A 19,595-nucleotide genomic window follows, 5' to 3' on the forward strand; every position below is an offset into this window, starting at 1 on the left:
GCTTGACTTCATACTCAACCAACGACTTGACGGTCTTCGATTGGCCCTTAACCTGGGACTAGTTGGTCCTGGTTTAAGAAGTCTGGTTTATTATTGATAAAGCAAAGAAACCAAACCCTCACACAGTCCCCTTCCTTACAGTTCTTATTTTAACATAAGGATGTTTTAAGCCAGGTATTTATTATTCATTGATACCACCCTGTGTATATTAGAATCATTGTATTTATGAACGCGTCAAACTAGAGGTTTATAAATAAATGCGTTGGGTAATGAGAGAGGGACATAATTAGCTTTGTTTATTTATGTTTTTACTGATATTAAATACATAATTATATTTAATATAATTATATATAATGTAATAAAGTGGTTATTAATTTATGATTACATCGTTTATTTATTCAGCAGAAGCTAATTATATGTGATTATTTTCCAATTATAACTGTGTCTGTGTCTGTGTGTGCGTGTGCGTGTGCGTGTGTGTGTGCGTGTGTGTGTGTGTGTGTGCATGTGTGTAGACGACCACTCTCGTGTGCGTCTGCAGCCTCAGGATGGAGAGAACGGCTCTGACTACATCAATGCAAACTACGTGGACGTGAGTAACACACACACACACACACACACACACACACACACACACACACACACAAAGTTTACTCTCCTTTAAAGGTCGATCTGGTCGACTCTGTTTCCATGGTGACGCCCGCCATCAGTCAGTGTCGGTTGGTGTTGACTCTGTAAACAAACGACTGTGTGTGGGTGTGTGTGTGTGTGTGTGTGTGTGTGTGTGTGTGTGTGTGTGTGGGTGTGTGTGTGTGTGTGTGTGTGTGTGTGTGTGGGTGTGTGTGTTGTGTGTGTGTTTGTGTGTGTGTGTGTGTGTGTGTGTGTGTGTGTGTGTGTGTGTGTGTGCGCCTTCTCCCCAATATAATTAAACTAGATGGCATAAAACATAATTTAATATCTATCTAATTACATTTTTGGGATATTTTAGTTTCTAATGAAGTGTTTCCTCTCCTCTCAGGGATACCACCGACCCAATCACTACATCGCCACCCAAGGTAAGCCCTGAAAACACACTTTCAATATACTTTAATTACACCTATAATAATAATAAGTTGTGTGTGTGGTGTGTGTGTGGTGTGTGTGTGTGGTGTGTGTGGTGTGTGTGTGTGTGTGTGTGTGTGTGTGTGTGTGTGTGTGTGTGTGTGTGTGTGTGTGTGTGTGTGTGTGTGTGTGTGTGTGTGTGTGGATGTGAGATGTTCTGTGGGTAAATATATTTTTTTTTATATTTTGGCAATGAAATTCTACATTTTTTCAATTATTTCTAAAAATATTCAATCTTTATTTCTCACAGAATTAAGACTTTTTTCTCATAATGAACTCCAAAATATTCAGACCTTTCTATGTAAATATTACCATTTTCTCTGTGTATATATTCAGAGTTTTTGGTCTATATTTATTTTGTAATGTTTCAACTGTTTTTCAAGATGTTTTAACGTCTTCTCAAAATGCAGATATTTTTTTCTGTACATCTTTAAACTTTTTTTTAAATAAATGGGAAGGCAGGGTGAAGATTAAGACATGCTTATATGGGTTACCATCCCCCAAAGCATCATGGTAGTTGTAGTACCAAAGCCCTTTAATTACCACCTCAACCCTGCGCCTTTTAGTAACAACCTGCAGTTACCACCACCGACCACAGGTGGCGCCCAATAACCCACAACTCAAATCTGAAGAAATAAAAACGTATCTAACAGTTTAAGTTTTAAATCTAACTTTCAGATACCTGCAGACACACCCACACCACACACACACACACACACACACACACACACACACACACACACACACACACACACACACACACACACACACACACACCACACACACACAGCCACCTATACACACAATTTCCTCCCTTGAGGGGTCGATATAGTGTTAGCCAAACTGTGGGGCCCACACACACACACACACACATCCTCCTGAACAAACTTGAGTGTTTGTGCCAACATGTCAGTCTGTGAGCATGAATATTGAGTGTGTGTGTGTGTGTGTGTGTGTGTGTGTGTGTGTGTGTGTGTGTGTGTGTGTGGTGTGTGTGTGTGTGTGTGTGTGTGTGTGTGTGTGTGTGTGTGTGTGTGTGTGTGTGTGTGTGCAGGCAGCAGATTCACGCTGTAAAACACTTGAGGACAGGAATGGATTAGCATGAACTAATTAGCTCGTCAAAACACAGACAGTCAACAGTGATTAAAAACATGTTCGGCGTGTGTGTGTGTGTGTGTGTGTGTGTGTGTGTGTGTGTACGAGTGTGTGTTTGTGTGTGCGTGCTCTTAATTTGAATTAATGAAAAAGAGTCATTATAATTCATGTACAGCTCCGGTGTCGCCTGCTGATCCGCCGTCTAATATGAAGTTTACTCTGTGTGTGTGTGTGTTTGTGTGTGTGTGTGTGTGTGTGTGTGTGTGTGTGTGTATGTGTGTGTGTGTGTGTGTGTGTGTGTGTGTGTGTGTGTGTGTGTGTGGTGTTGCAGGTCCCATGCAGGAGACTGTGTATGATTTCTGGAGGATGGTTTGGCAGGAAAACACCGCTGCCATCGTCATGGTAACTAACCTGGTGGAGGTGGGGCGGGTGAGTGGCACACACACACACACACACACCACACACACATTGATTGTTGTGGCCATCTGGTTGTTGTTATTGTTCGTCTCTTGATGAAGTTGGGGACTTCATTTCCCAGAGTGCATCTGTCAGTCTCTGCTCTTTGTGTCTCCTCCTCTGTTGTTGGAAAAGTTTATTCCCTGAAACTCCCGCGTGGATTAATTAGCATTTTCGAGCAGAAATTTACATTCGTATGGAACCGAATCTCATCTGGGTTGATGCATAGTCATAAACATGGGGAGTAATTAAAGTCGATACAAAAAAAACAACATAGAAATATATTTATTTAAAGAAGATAATTACAATAAAAAGATGAAAATAAACTTTAAAAACATGTTAAAACTATTCAAAAACACGTCTTCTGAAACACAGAGAAGATTCAACCTGGGATTATCTTCCACACACACACACACACACACACACACACCACACACCACACACACACACACCCACACACACACACACACACACAACACACACACACCACACACCACACACACACACACACACACTCTCAGACACACACACGCACACACCTGCAGGCGTGCTCCAGGTCCCAGCTCTCATTACCCAGAAGGCACCAGGGATCCAGGAGAGCTGCAGAGGGGGATTCTGGGATAGATCCAACTGATTATCAGTCACAATTACACACCTACACACACCTACACACACACGCACACACACCAGTGTCACTTTAGCAATGCAACCCCCCTCCGTTCACCTCGTTTGTTGCCGTGGCGACAATGTGATTAGCTCCGCAGTAATTAGCTGTTAATGAGGAAGGGGCGGGGCCTCTAATGAGATTTTAATATCAGCTGTTTAATTAATGAGCCCATTTAATGCTGATGAATAAACACCACTCTCTCTGTGTGTGTGTGTGTGTGTGTGTTGGTGTTTGTTTGTGTGTGTGTGTGTATATTTTCTGTGTGTGTGTCTGTGTGCAGGTGAAGTGTTGTAAATACTGGCCAGACGACACAGAGATTTACGGCGACATGAAGGTGACGCTGATCGAGACCCAGCTGCTTTCAGAGTACGTGATCCGGACCTTTGCCGTGGAGAAGGTAACAGACACACACACACACACACACACACACACACCACACACACACACACCACACACACACACACACACACACACACACACACTCCCACACACACACACCCCACACACACACACACACAACACCAACACACCCACACACACACACTCCCACACACACATACTTAATGTCAGTAATGAAGTGGGGAAGTTTCATGGTGAGTAACATCTATGTGTGTGTGTGTGTGTGTGCTACCTCTCTGTTTCTGTCAGCGTGGCGTGGCAGAGATCAGGGAGATCCGGCAGTTTCATTTCACTGGTTGGCCGGATCACGGCGTGCCGCTTCACGCCACTGGCCTGCTCGGATTCATCCGCCGCGTCAAGGCCAAAACCCCCGACCGCCCCGGACCAACCGTAGTCCACTGCAGGTAAATACTAACTTACATTACATCTTATCGGGACCCTGAAATCCCTGGTCCAATGGGATCACCACCGCTAAGCTAAAGGAGGCTAATGTTGGGCTATAAAGAAACTACAGCACGGTCACATGACTTCACGTCACCACCACTAAGCTAAAGGAGGCTAATGTTGGGCGTGATGACGTTTATTTGTCTCATTTAGACACTTGTTGGCAACTGCCTTTTTTAAATCCACCAGTGAGGTATTAAAAAATATATATACCTTCAGCTTCTGTTAACCACAGACCTGATTTCAGGCTTCAAACCAGAAACACGGTAAGAAATGTGTGTAAATAAGTGTGTGTGTGTTTCAGTGCGGGCGCAGGGCGTACAGGCTGCTTCATAGTGATCGACATCATGCTGGACATGGCGGAGCGAGAAGGCGTCGTCGACATTTACAACTGTGTCCGAGAGCTACGAGCACGCAGGGTGAACATGGTGCAGACAGAGGTAATTAATATCAGGTCAAATATATAAGGGGATAGATAAACACATTCTGTTAACATCCATCCCCAATAATGGGAGAATCATGGGAGATGTAGTCCCAAAAACCCTCGATTTTCACCAGATCCTGCCTATTGTAATAACGTGCAGTTACCACCACCAACCAGAGGCGGCGCCAAAGCAATCTTAAGTGAAATCTGAAGTATTGAAAACGTTGTATCTGACAAATGTTACTTTCGGATAAATGCAGACACTATAATACACACACACAAATGCACAACCACACACACCCATACTTGTTTCCGACACTTTGAGGGGTCCACACATTTTAGCCGAATTGTGGGGTCCACACAAAAACACACTTAATCAGAATACAGTAACATGTACATTGCTACAGCAATAATAAAGAGCCAGAAATCACTAAATATTGAATAAGAATCATGCCTTAAATTTAAGGTAAAATAGAAATTACACTATTTACAATTTACAAAATACACATCCAGGTGTTCAACAAAAAGTACCAGTAACAGTTTTTTAAAGTATAGCATGGATACAGTAGTGTGATAGCAGTCAGGTTAGTTATATTAAAGGTGGAAGTATACAGTACAGTATATTGCACAGTATTTTACAGATGTATTACACAGTTGAATTGTCATTTATATTTAATTTAATATTCCATTCTTTACACACTTAATGTAAATAATATCCTGCTTTATTTTATTGTTTTTGACCTGAAAATTTGTCCCCTCAACACTGTTTTATTTGTCAGATAGTTTATAGATAGGTCAACTTGTATATTGTTTGACTTTTTTAATGCATTTTTTATTTCTATTTTGAAATGTTCACATTTTTGAATTGTTTATTTCTTGTCTTTTAATTTGTACTTGTGTGCAATGCCTTGTTTTATGCTGCTGCAACCACAACATGTCCCGATTTGGGATCAGTAAAGTGCTTCTTATGTTATATGTTGTCTAAGAGATAGCAATACATATATATATATATTTGTATTCTTTTATTTATTCTACTAAAATCATACAAAAACAGCAGCAGTCTGCTCTGCACGCAGGCTTCCTCCAAGTTTACAGTAAACAAACTGGTGGTGTGACCAATGGCCATTTACAATTATTAATACTATTACTATTATTAGCATATATTTATTATATATATTTTGGTTGAAACTAAGCAGAAAAAAATACATAAATAATAAAAAAAAATATATATATAAAAGAAAAATGATATAAATAAAATCGATTTTTAAAAATAATATTCGAATAATCGCTGGCATCCCTAATGGGGAGTAGCCCTCCCGATGCATATAGACGTTAGTTTCTTCTCATTCCTTCTTCACACAGGATATGTCTCCGCAGCGTTTGGTTGTTATTGTTCTGCAGTTCTTCTGAAGTCTGACAGGAAGTGACAGAGATGACCCTCTCTTCCTCCTTTTAATGTCACTCCTCTTCCTCTCTCTTGACATAAATCTATTATGAAGTGACATTTTCCTCCGGAGCTGACGGTTCCTCTCTGGGTTTTTTCAGGAGCAGTACGTCTTTATCCACGACGCCATCTTGGAGGCGTGTCTCTGCGGCGACACCGCCATCCCGGCCATCAAGCTGCGCTCTGTGTACTACGAGATGAACCGATTGGACCCTCAGACCAACTCCAGCCAGATCAAAGAGGAGTTCAGGGTAACGTGTTTTTAGGTTGTACATAATGAACGGCTGACTAGCATCTGCAGCACGTGTTAATAATATATCATATAAATACATGTGTTAGTAAACAGTGTATAATGGTTATAACATATAAATGTTTGTTACCCACTACTAAAGGGTTATAAACAGTGTTGTGCTAGTTACTGAAAACCAGTAACTAGTTACCATTACTAGTTACTTCATTTCAAAAGTAACTCAGTTACTTTACTGATTACTTACACCACAAAGTAATGCGTTACTTAAAAAAAGGGCTCCCATTATATTAATGCCCTTAGCCTTCATCTCAGTACTGTTATTGCATTGGAGAATAATACAATCTGTTGATCAACTTGACATGCATTATATGCAATCTGGATATCATCGATATTAGCTGGCTTTACATTTTCCGTTCCATATGCCGTGTGCCGCCCGGACATGCTATCATGCTAACTAGCTCCCTGAAAGCGGGTGACTCCACTGTAGCAATAGCCTGCATGTGTACAACATACCGTGCAATGGCTTTATCCACTTTCCCCTGGCTAGCAGTCCCTCGGTTGAAATCCAGCCGCTGTTGCTTCGGTGGAGGTGGAGGTGGAGTGGCGTCGGCTGAGTCTCTGTGGTCTTAGCTCCTAGCTTCGTCCCAGCATGTTGTTTCTGCAGATGTTTTAAGAGATGTGAATGACTGGTTTGGGCAGTAGATGGGCTCTTTGACCCGCCAGGACACAACTTACATTTAACTAAAACGTTCTTTCTTTGTGCTCGACAAAAGTGAAATAGTGAGAATATCTCCAGGTGGAGAAACTTGACTTGAGCTCCGCCGCCGCCATGACAGTCTTGTTAGTAAACAACACAAACACGCCCACAGCCCGTCTCCGCATGTGACACAGGAAATATCTAAGTACATGTACTCAAGTACTTAAGTACAGTTCTCATCTCTGTTCGCCTGGCTGTTGACTATATAAAAACACTATTAAAACTAACTAGTAACTATAGTTACTTTGTAACGCGTCCCAACACTGGTTATAAACAACCGATTATACAGTTTCAAATGTAGTATAGTTATTCAATGCTAATAAACCATTACTTCTGCAGATATTCATTTGAATAACCAATTATTTAAGAGTAATAAACCATTACATCTGCAATCATATATATAACTTACTTAATTTTAAACAGTTATTAACTAAATAAGCCTAATTGAAGGGTAATGAACGATAATAACTCCAATCACTCTGTAATTTATTGGTATTTAATGCAGACTTTACAGGATGATGATAGTGTTTGTTATTTTGTATTATTAATAGTATTGGTATTTATCTGTTATGCTGTTTTCTATAACTAATGATTATTTATGTATTGTTTAATGGCGTTTTTGGGACAACCAGTGCCTTAATTGGAGCGACACAGCTCTGCCAATTAAGCCAACAACGCCCCAGTGTTGATTGATTTTACTGCTTTAAGTATTAACAGTTTGTTATCGGTGTCCAGACGCTGAACATGGTGACGCCCACGCTGCGGGTGGAGGACTGCAGCATCGCTCTGCTGCCGAGGAACCACGAGAAGAACCGCTGCATGGACGTCCTTCCTCCAGACCGCTGCCTCCCCTTCCTCATCACCATCGACGGAGAAAGCTCCAACTACATCAACGCTGCTCTCATGGACGTACGTACAAATACTTTGTTAATGTACTTAAGTACATGTTTCTGGTATCAGTACTTTACTCCACTACTTATTTTTCTGACGACTTTGACTTCTCACATGTTGAACACAAATACCTGTACTTTCTACTTCTTACATGTTGAACTCAAATACCTGTACTTTCTACTTCTCACATGTTGAACACAAATACCTGTACTTTCTACTTCTCACATGTTGAACACAAATACCTGTACTTTCTACTTCTCACATGTTGAACACAAATACCTGTACTTTCTACTTCTTACATGTTGACTCAAATACCTGTACTTTCTACTTCTCTCATGTTGAACACAAATACCTGTACTTTCTACTTCTCACATGTTGAACTCAAATACCTGTACTTTCTACTTCTTACATGTTGAACTCAAATACCTGTACTTTCTACTTCTCACATGTTGAACTCAAAATACCTGTACTTTCTACTTCTCACATGTTGAACTCAAATACCTGTACTTTCTACTTCTCACATGTTGAACACAAATACCTGTACTTTCTACTTCTTACATGTTGAACACAAATACCTGTACTTTCTACTTCTCTCATGTTGAACTCAAATACCTGTACTTCTACTCTCACATGTTGAACTCAATACCTGTACTTTCTACTTCTTACATGTTGAACTCAATACCTGTACTTTCTACTTCTTACATGTTGAATACAAATACCTGTACTTTCTACTTCTCTCATGTTGAACTCAAATACCTGTACTTTTACTTCTCTCATGTTGAACTCAAATACCTGTACTTTACTTCTTACTGTTGAACTCAAATACCTGTACTTTCTACTTCTCAATGTTGAACTCAAATACCTTTGTACTTCTACTTCTCACATGTTGAACTCAAATACCTGTACTTTCACTTCTTACATGTTGACCTCACATAACCTGTACTTTCTACTTCTTACATGTTGAACACAAATACCTGTACTTTCTACTTCTTACATGTTGAACACAAATACCTGTACTTTCTACTTCTCTCATGTTGAACTCAAATACCTGTACTTTCTACTTCTCACATGTTGAACTCAAATACCTGTACTTTCTACTTCTCACATGTTGACCTCAAATACCTGTACTTTCTACTTCTTACATGTTGAACACAAATACCTGTACTTTCTACTTCTCACATGTTGAACTCAAATACCTGTACTTTCTACTTCTTACATGTTGAACTCAAATACCTGTACTTTCTACTTCTCACATGTGTAACTCAAATACCTGTACTTTCTACTTCTCACATGTTGAACCCAAATACCTGTACTTCTACTTCTTACATGTTGAACACAAATACCTGTACTTTCTACTTCTCTCATGTTGAACTCAAATACCTGTACTTTCTACTTCTCACATGTTGAACTCAATACCTGTACTTTCTACTTCTTACATGTTGAACACAAATACCTGTACTTCTTCTACTTCTCTCATGTTGAACTCAAATACCTGTACTTCTACTTCTTACATGTTGAACACAAATACTGTACTTTCTACTTCTCTCATGTTGAACTCAAATACCTGTACTTTCCTACTTCTCTCATGTTGAACTCAAATACCTGTACTTTCTACTTCTCTCATGTTGAACTCAAATACCTGTACTTTCTACTTCTCACATGTTGAACTCAAATACCTGTACTTTCTACTTCTTACATGTTGAACACAAATACCTGTACTTTCTACTTCTCACATGTTGAACCCAAATACCTGTACTTTCTACTTCTTACATGTTGAACACAAATACCTGTACTTTCTACTTCTTACATGTTGAACTCAAATACCTGTACTTTCTACTTCTCACATGTTGAACACAAATACCTGTACTTTCTACTTCTTACATGTTGAACTCAAATACCTGTACTTTCTACTTCTTACATGTTGAACACAAATACCTGTACTTTCTACTTCTTACCTGTTGAACACAAATACCTGTACTTTCTACTTCTCTCATGTTGAACTCAAATACCTGTACTTTCTACTTCTTACATGTTGAACTCAAATACCTGTACTTTCTACTTCTTACATGTTGAACCCAAATCCCTGTACTTTCTACTTCTTACATGTTGAACTCAAATACCTGTACTTTCTACTTCTCTCATGTTGAACTCAAATACCTGTACTTCTACTTCTCACATGTTGAACTCAAATACCTGTACTTTCTACTTCTCACATGTTGAACTCAAATACCTGTACTTTCTACTTCTTACATGTTGAACTCAATACCTGTACTTTTTACTTCTCACATGTTGAACACAAATACCTGTACTTTCTACTTCTTACATGTTGAACTCAAATATCTGTACTTTCTACTTCTTACATGTTGAACTCAAATACCTGTACTTTCTACTTCTTACATGTTGAACTCAAATACCTGTACTTTCTACTTCTCTCATGTTGAACCCAAATACCTGTACTTTCTACTTCTCACATGTTGAACTCAAATACCTGTACTTTCTACTTCTCTCATGTTGAACTCAAATACCTGTACTTTCTACTTCTCTCATGTTGAACCCAAATACCTGTACTTTCTACTTCTCACATGTTGAACTCAAATACCTGTACTTTCTACTTCTCACATGTTGAACTCAAATACCTGTACTTTCTACTTCTCACATGTTGAACTCAAATACCTGTACTTTCTACTTCTTACATGTTGAACTCAAATACCTGTACTTTCTACTTCTCTCATGTTGAACTCAAATACCTGTACTTTCTACTTCTCACATGTTGAACTCAAATACCTGTACTTTCTACTTCTTACATGTTGAACCCACATACCTGTGTATCCATCATTTCCTGGTCTTCTCTAAAGAAGAGGGACCAATGGAAAACATAATATGTATTTTATTAAGTATCTTTACTGTGTTTATTTAATCAAGTTCCCATGATGCTTTGGGAGAGTTCATTGGATGAGCTTGAGTGTTTAGAAACCCTTTATCCTTTATTTTAAATAATGACCTGTTGTACGAGGTATCACTGTGTCCCCTTGTTGTTGTTTATTCACCTGTGTGATGTCACTTCCTGTTACAGAGCTACAAGCAGCCGTCAGCGTTCATCGTTACCCAGCATCCTTTGCCAAACACGGTGAAAGATTTCTGGCGTCTCGTCCTCGACTACCACTGCACGTCCATCGTCATGCTGAACGACGTGGACCCCGCACAGGTACTCGCACAAAACCTCGAACTTCACTTATCAGTCTTTTAAATCTTCTTGATTAGGAATTATAAGAGGTTTCTATCGAAGACATATTTATTTCTAGTTCTGTAACTATCACCTGCACTGATCAATACAACTGACTTGTTTACATTCTTCACTGCCTTGACCGGATTGTTCTTGCATTTGGATGGTAATGTTATTGTTTCGTAAGCGTACTGTTCAATGTATCATTGGTCCAATTGATAGTCACTTTATATATTATATATTAACAGTTTTAGCTTGTATTGTCAACATGAATCTTATACTGTCTAATCTAATCGTATCTATTGATATTAGAAGAGGTACATTTCCATATATAAGAACATATTTTGCAGAGGTCAAATAACATTTTATCTGCAATTTGAGAGACGCAAAAACTAAGTACTGGTCCCAGGTCAGCCTGAAATAGCCCTCACTAAGATAAGATAACATAATTACCGTATGTAAGCAGTCCAGCCTTTCGGAACCCGTTGGTGATCGTGGATGTTTGGACCCTCCTCCACGCCGTCAGGATCCACTCGCAAACTTGAGCGAAAGTTGCTTTTCGCATGCGACCAGTTTTGGTGAATGATTTATCGCCGCTAGTCATCCACGCCTCCCACTGAACGAAGGGTTTGTGCTTGGAAACTTCCTTTGCACAAACTGTCTCGCTCTCGTAATGTCCGTCTGTCTTGCTCTCGTACCACTCTCGGTTCCACTTTTACTTTTTTAGATTTAGGAGGTCCCCTAGTGGCCGTTAGCTGTAAACATCCATAGATTAGCCGCACCGTTATATCAGCCGCAGGGTCGAAAAATGGGGAAAAAGGCGCGGCTTATAGTCCAAAAATTACGGTACTTTATTGATCCCAATTCGGGAAATGTTTGCGTTGCAGCAGCAGCATACAAAGACAAGGCATTGTATATTAGAGAAATTAAAAGACTATAAGCTTTGTCACAGAGGAGAGTCTTCAGTCTATAGCAGCATGGACTAGCAGCTGGTCCCAGGTCAGCCTGAACCAGCCCTCACTATAAGAGGAGAGTCTTCAGTCTATAGCAGCAGGACTAGCAGCTGGTCCCAGGTCAGTCTGAACCAGCCTTCACTATAAGAGGAGAGTCTTCAGTCTATAGCAGCAGGACTAGCAGCTGGTCCCAGGTCAGTCTGAACCAGCCCTCACTATAAGAGGAGAGTCTTCAGTCTATAGCAGCAGGACTAGCAGCTGGTCCCAGGTCAGTCTGAACCAGCCTTCACTATAAGAGGAGAGTCTTCAGTCAAGAGCAGCAGAACTAGCAGCTGGTCCCAGGTCAGTCTGAACCAGCCCTCACTATAAGAGGAGAGTCTTCAGTCTATAGCAGCAGAACTAGCAGCTGGTCCCAGGTCAGTCTGAACCAGCCCTCACTATAAGAGGAGAGTCTTCAGTCTATAGCAGCAGAACTAGCAGCTGGTCCCAGGTCAGTTTGAACCAGCCCTCACTATAAGAGGAGAGTCTTCAGTCTAGAGCAGCAGAACTAGCAGCTGGTCCCAGGTCAGTCTGAACCAGCCCTCACTATAAGAGGAGAGTCTTCAGTCAAGAGCAGCAGAACTAGCAGCTGGTCCCAGGTCAGTCTGAACCAGCCCTCACTATAAGAGGAGAGTCTTCAGTCAAGAGCAGCAGAACTAGCAGCTGGTCCCAGGTCAGTCTGAACCAGCCCTCACTATAAGAGGAGAGTCTTCAGTCTATAGCAGCAGAACTAGCAGCTGGTCCCAGGTCAGTCTGAACCAGCCCTCACTATAAGAGGAGAGTCTTCAGTCTATAGCAGCAGAACTAGCAGCTGGTCCCAGGTCAGTTTGAACCAGCCCTCACTATAAGAGGAGAGTCTTCAGTCTAGAGCAGCAGAACTAGCAGCTGGTCCCAGGTCAGTCTGAACCAGCCCTCACTATAAGAGGAGAGTCTTCAGTCAAGAGCAGCAGAACTAGCAGCTGGTCCCAGGTCAGTCTGAACCAGCCCTCACTATAAGAGGAGAGTCTTCAGTCTATAGCAGCAGAACTAGCAGCTGGTCCCAGGTCAGTCTGAACCAGCCCTCACTATAAGAGGAGAGTCTTCAGTCTATAGCAGCAGAACTAGCAGCTGGTCCCAGGTCAGTTTGAACCAGCCCTCACTATAAGAGGAGAGTCTTCAGTCTAGAGCAGCAGAACTAGCAGCTGGTCCCAGGTCAGTCTGAACCAGCCCTCACTATAAGAGGAGAGTCTTCAGTCTATAGCAGCAGAACTAGCAGCTGGTCCCAGGTCAGTCTGAACCAGCCCTCACTATAAGAGGAGGGTCTTCAGTCTATAGCAGCAGAACTAGCAGCTGGTCCCAGGTCAGTCTGAACCAGCCCTCACTATAAGAGGAGAGTCTTCAGTCTATAGCAGCAGAACTAGCAGCTGGTCCCAGGTCAGTCTGAACCAGCCCTCACTATAAGAGGAGAGTCTTCAGTCTATAGCAGCAGGACTAGCAGCTGGTCCCAGGTCAGTCTGAACCAGCCCTCACTATAAGAGGAGAGTCTTCAGTCAAGAGCAGCAGGACTAGCAGCTGGTCCCAGGTCAGTTTGAACCAGCCCTCACTATAAGAGGAGAGTCTTCAGTCAAGAGCAGCAGGACTAGCAGCTGGTCCCAGGTCAGTCTGAACCAGCCCTCACTACAAGAGGAGAGTCTTCAGTCAAGAGCAGCAGGACTAGCAGCTGGTCCCAGGTCAGTCTGAACCAGCCCTCACTATAAGAGGAGGGTCTTCAGTCTATAGCAGCAGAACTAGCAGCTGGTCCCAGGTCAGTCTCCTCACCATAAGAGGAGAGTTTTCAGTCTACAGCAGCTGGTCCCAGGTCAGTCTCCTCTGTAACCCCGTCTGTCTGTCTTTCTGTCCCAGTTGTGTCCTCAGTACTGGCCTGAAAACGGCCTCCATCGCCTCGGCTCTCTGCAGGTGGAGTTTGTTTCTGCAGATCTGGAGGAGGACGTCATCAGTCGCATCTTCAGGATCTACAACACGGCCAGGGTGCGTTTGTTTTACGCTCTGACACTCGGTTATATATCGTGTTAAAACCCTCAGATTCACAGAAATGTTGTGAGGATAAATGTGAAGCTCGGTCTTTGGGATTCAGACTCAAATCAAACTGGTCTTGCTCTCGACTTGAATTGGTCTTTGACTGGTTTTTAAATCAATTGTTGACCTAGAAAAGTCGTGAAAGAAAACCGGGGATTAGCGTTGGGAAGAAACTGTCGCCTGTTATGGGTTGATGGCTTTTTCTCTATGGGTTTCAAAGTCACATGGAACTGGTGCTGGGAGGTTATTTTGACGCTCGTCGTGCCAGGAGAGGAGGGTGACATCTTGATAACCAAATACCTAGCAGACAGTGTAAACAGACTAAATCAAACGCACCCGGCGTTTGATTCTGACCCCTTTACGTCGTCAGGTATTCAGGGTGCGCTTGATTTCTGTCTCCTGACGTTCCTCCTTATTTACATCCAAACACCTCTTTTAGCAGATTTAGATCAGATGCGTTTGATATATTCACCCCCTCGCCCCCCCCCGTGAGTTTAGGTTTGATTCCCCCCCCCCCCCGCCTCCTGGTGGCAGGTCGGATTTAGCTCTCAGTGCGTTTGATTCGAGAGCTTTTTCCTCCCTGTCGGCTCACATTTAGGTTAGAATCGGTTAACCCCCCCCCCCCCTACCTGTCTCTTCTTTATTCACTTCTTACATGTGTTACTAACATTCTCCCTTCCTTTCCTATGTCTTACTTCTCCTTCCCTTCCCTCCTCTTCTCCTTTCCTTTTCCACATCCTTATTTCCTTTCCATGTCATATGTCCTACTTTACCTTTCCTTACCTCCTCATTCCTGTCCTACCTTACTTACCCCTTCTTTGGTTTTCTCCTTATTTCCTTCCCTCCTTCTCTCCTTTACAATGAGCTTTCCCCTATCCTTCCCTTTCCTGTCCTCTCCTTTCATTCTTGCCTTCCTTCCTTCTTCCTTCTTATCCGTATCCATATTTCCTTTCCTATGTCCGTCTTCCTTTTCCTTCTTCCTTTCCTAACCTGCTTATTAACCTCTCCTCACCTCCTCTTTACCTTTCCTTTCCTTACTTCTTCTCAGCGTGTAGCTTTCACTAACTTTATGGTGCGCTTGTTTTAACCCCTGTCTCCTCCCTGTCTCCCCCCAGCCTCAGGACGGGTACCGCATGGTGCAGCAGTTCCAGTTCCTCGGCTGGCCGATGTACCGCGACACGCCCGTAAACAAGCGCTCCTTTCTGAAGCTCGTCCACCAGGTGGACAAGTGGCAGGACGAGTACGACGGGGGGGAAGGGAGGACCGTGGTGCACTGCCTGTAAGAGAGAAGTACTGCACAAATACACATTACTGAGTACTTTAGGACATTACAGAGTACTTTAGGACATCACAGAGTACTTTAGGACATTACAGAGTACTTTAGGACATTATAGAGTACTTTAGGACATTACAGAGTACTTTAGGACATCACATAGTACTTTAGGACATTACAGAGTACTTTAGGACATCACAGAGTACTTTAGGACATTACAGAGTACTTTAGGACATTATAGAGTACTTTAGGACATTACAGAGTACTTTAGGACATCACATAGTACTTTAGGACATCACATAGTACTTTAGGACATTACAGAGTACTTTAGGACATCACATAGTACTTTAGGACATCACAGAGTACTTTAGGAGACATTACAGAGTACTTTAGGAGACATCACAGAGTACTTTAGGACATCACAGAGTACTTTAGGACATTACAGAGTGCTTTAGGACATTACAGAGTAGTTTAGGAGACATCACAGAGTACTTTAGGACATTACAGAGTACTTTAGGAGACATTACAGAGTACTTTAGGAGACATCACAGAGTACTTTAGGAGACATTACAGAGTACTTTAGGACATCACAGAGTACTTTAGGAGACATCACAGAGTACTTTAGGAGACATTACAGAGTACTTTAGGACATCACAGAGTACTTTAGGAGACATCACAGAGTACTTTAGGAGACATCACAGAGTACTTTAGGACATTACTGAGTACTTTAGGACATTATAGAGTACTTTAGGAGACATCACAGAGTACTTTAGGAGACATCACAGAGTACTTTATGAGACATCACAGAGTACTTTAGGACATTACTGAGTACTTTAGGACATTACAGAGTACTTTAGGACATTACAGAGTACTTTAGGAAACATCACAGAGTACTTTATGAGACATCACAGAGTACTTTAGGACATTACTGAGTACTTTAGGACATTGACAGAGTACTTTAGGACATTACAGAGTACTTTAGGAGACATCACAGAGTACTTTAGGAGACATCACAGAGTACTTTAGGAGACATTATATAGTACTTTAAGACATTACTGAGTACTTTAGGACATTACAGAGTACTTTAGGACATTACAGAGTACTTTATGAGACATCACAGAGTACTTTAGGACATCACATAGTACTTTAGGAGACATCACAGATTACTTTAGGACATCACAGAGTACTTTAGGAGACATCACAGAGTACTTTAGGACATCACAGAGTACTTTAGGACATCACAGAGTACTTTAGGAGACATTACAGAGTACTTTAGGAGACATCACAGATTACTTTAGGACATCACAGAGTACTTTAGGAGACATTACAGATTACTTTAGGACATCACAGATTACTTTAGGACATCACAGAGTACTTTAGGAGACATCACAGATTACTTTAGGACATCACAGAGTACTTTAGGATATTATAGAGTACTTTAGGAGACATCACAGAGTACTTTAGGAGACATTATAGAGTACTTTAGGACATCACAGAGTACTTTAGGATATTATAGAGTACTTTAGGAGACATCACAGAGTACTTTAGGACATTATAGAGTACTTTAGGAGACATTATAGAGTACTTTAGGAGACATCACAGATTACTTTAGGAGACATCACAGAGTACTTTAGGACATTGCAGAGTACTTTAGGAGACATACCAGAGTACTTTAGGACATTACAGAGTACTTTAGGACATCACATAGTACTTTAGGACATCACAGAGTACTTTAGGAGACATTACAGAGTACTTTAGGAGACATCACAGAGTACTTTAGGACATCACAGAGTACTTTAGGACATTACAGAGTGCTTTAGGACATTACAGAGTAGTTTAGGAGACATCACAGAGTACTTTAGGACATTACAGAGTACTTTAGGAGACATTACAGAGTACTTTAGGAGACATCACAGAGTACTTTAGGAGACATTACAGAGTACTTTAGGACATCACAGAGTACTTTAGGAGACATCACAGAGTACTTTAGGAGACATTACAGAGTACTTTAGGACATCACAGAGTACTTTAGGAGACATCACAGAGTACTTTAGGAGACATCACAGAGTACTTTAGGACATTACTGAGTACTTTAGGACATTATAGAGTACTTTAGGAGACATCACAGAGTACTTTAGGAGACATCACAGAGTACTTTATGAGACATCACAGAGTACTTTAGGACATTACTGAGTACTTTAGGACATTACAGAGTACTTTAGGACATTACAGAGTACTTTAGGAGACATCACAGAGTACTTTAGGAGACATCACAGAGTACTTTATGAGACATCACAGAGTACTTTAGGACATTACTGAGTACTTTAGGACATTACAGAGTACTTTAGGACATTACAGAGTACTTTAGGAAACATCACAGAGTACTTTATGAGACATCACAGAGTACTTTAGGACATTACTGAGTACTTTAGGACATTACAGAGTACTTTAGGACATTACAGAGTACTTTAGGAGACATCACAGAGTACTTTAGGAGACATCACAGAGTACTTTAGGAGACATTATATAGTACTTTAAGACATTACTGAGTACTTTAGGACATTACAGAGTACTTTAGGACATTACAGAGTACTTTATGAGACATCACAGAGTACTTTAGGACATCACATAGTACTTTAGGAGACATCACAGATTACTTTAGGACATCACAGAGTACTTTAGGAGACATCACAGAGTACTTTAGGACATCACAGAGTACTTTAGGACATCACAGAGTACTTTAGGAGACATTACAGAGTACTTTAGGAGACATCACAGATTACTTTAGGACATCACAGAGTACTTTAGGAGACATTACAGATTACTTTAGGACATCACAGATTACTTTAGGACATCACAGAGTACTTTAGGAGACATCACAGATTACTTTAGGACATCACAGAGTACTTTAGGATATTATAGAGTACTTTAGGAGACATCACAGAGTACTTTAGGAGACATTATAGAGTACTTTAGGACATCACAGAGTACTTTAGGATATTATAGAGTACTTTAGGAGACATCACAGAGTACTTTAGGACATTATAGAGTACTTTAGGAGACATTATAGAGTACTTTAGGAGACATCACAGATTACTTTAGGAGACATCACAGAGTACTTTAGGACATTGCAGAGTACTTTAGGAGACATACCAGAGTACTTTAGGACATTACAGAGTACTTTAAGACATTATAGAGTACTTTAGGACATCACAGAGTACTTTAGGAGACATCACAGAGTACTTTAGGACATTGCAGAGTACTTTAGGACATTACAGAGTACTTTAGGAGACATAACAGAGTACTTTAGGACATTACAGAGTACTTTATGAGACATAACAGAGTACTTTAGGACATTACAGAGTATTTTAGGACATTACAGAGTACTTTATGAGACATCACAGAGTACTTTAGGACATTACAGAGTACTTTAGGAGACATTACAGAGTACTTTAGGACATCACAGAGTACTTTAGGACATTACAGAGTACTTTAGGAGACATAACAGAGTACTTTAGGACATTACAGAGTATTTTAGGACATCACAGAGTATTTTAGGACATTACAGAGTACTTTAGGAGACATTGCAGAGTACTTTAGGACATTACAGAGTACTTTATGAGACATCACAGAGTACTGTAGGACATTACAGAGTACTTTAGGAGACATAACAGAGTACTTTAGGACATTACAGAGTACTTTAGGACATCACAGAGTACTTTGAGACATTGCAGAGTACTTTGAGAGATTACAGAGTACTTTAGGACATTACAGAGTGCTTTAGGAGACATAACAGAGTACTTTAGGACATTACAGAGTACTTTAGGACATCACAGAGTACTTTAGGACATTACAGAGTACTTTAGGAGACATCACAGAGTACTTTGAGACATTGCAGAGTACTTTGAGACATTGCAGAGTACTTTATTACTACTATTAATATCGTTAAATACAGCTATACTACTGAAGATATACGGTAATACTTCCAAATGCACTTTAACACAGTTATACTCCTGAAAAGATTCTGAGCTCATTTGTGGTGTTTTGTCTCCACCTGGTGGCCAAGCAGCGGAAACACATGCTGACAACTAAATCTCCTCTTCTTGTCTCCTCTCATTGTCTCT

The 19,595-nt window shown here is 40.9% G+C and overlaps 1 protein-coding gene across 1 annotated transcript; it reads left to right on the forward strand.

The window, feature by feature from the left end:
* Window positions 1–505: 505 nt before the first annotated feature.
* LOC117442924 (receptor-type tyrosine-protein phosphatase mu-like) lies at window positions 506–15,481 on the forward strand. The gene is made up of 11 exons (XM_034078877.1): window positions 506–592; window positions 1,019–1,055; window positions 2,528–2,625; window positions 3,600–3,716; window positions 3,968–4,122; window positions 4,467–4,602; window positions 6,132–6,281; window positions 7,773–7,946; window positions 11,002–11,133; window positions 14,025–14,150; window positions 15,314–15,481. The coding sequence occupies exons 1-11, from the start codon at window positions 506–508 to the stop codon at window positions 15,479–15,481; spliced, it is 1,380 nt and encodes a 459-aa protein (XP_033934768.1).
* The last annotated feature ends 4,114 nt before the right edge of the window (window positions 15,482–19,595 follow it).

This window comes from Pseudochaenichthys georgianus, unplaced genomic scaffold (assembly GCF_902827115.2).
Source record: "Pseudochaenichthys georgianus unplaced genomic scaffold, fPseGeo1.2 scaffold_505_arrow_ctg1, whole genome shotgun sequence".
Classification (NCBI taxonomy): domain Eukaryota; kingdom Metazoa; phylum Chordata; class Actinopteri; order Perciformes; family Channichthyidae; genus Pseudochaenichthys; species Pseudochaenichthys georgianus.

Excerpts from the sequence above, each read along its gene's own strand:
- LOC117442924 (XM_034078877.1), top strand. The coding sequence starts at position 506 with ATGTGTGTAGACGACCACTCTCGTGTGCGTCTGCAGCCTCAGGATGGA. Across the intron at positions 4,123-4,466 it reads CCAACCGTAGTCCACTGCAG|TGCGGGCGCAGGGCGTACAG; the intron begins GTAAATACTAAC and ends TGTGTGTTTCAG. Across the intron at positions 14,151-15,313 it reads GGATCTACAACACGGCCAGG|CCTCAGGACGGGTACCGCAT; the intron begins GTGCGTTTGTTT and ends GTCTCCCCCCAG.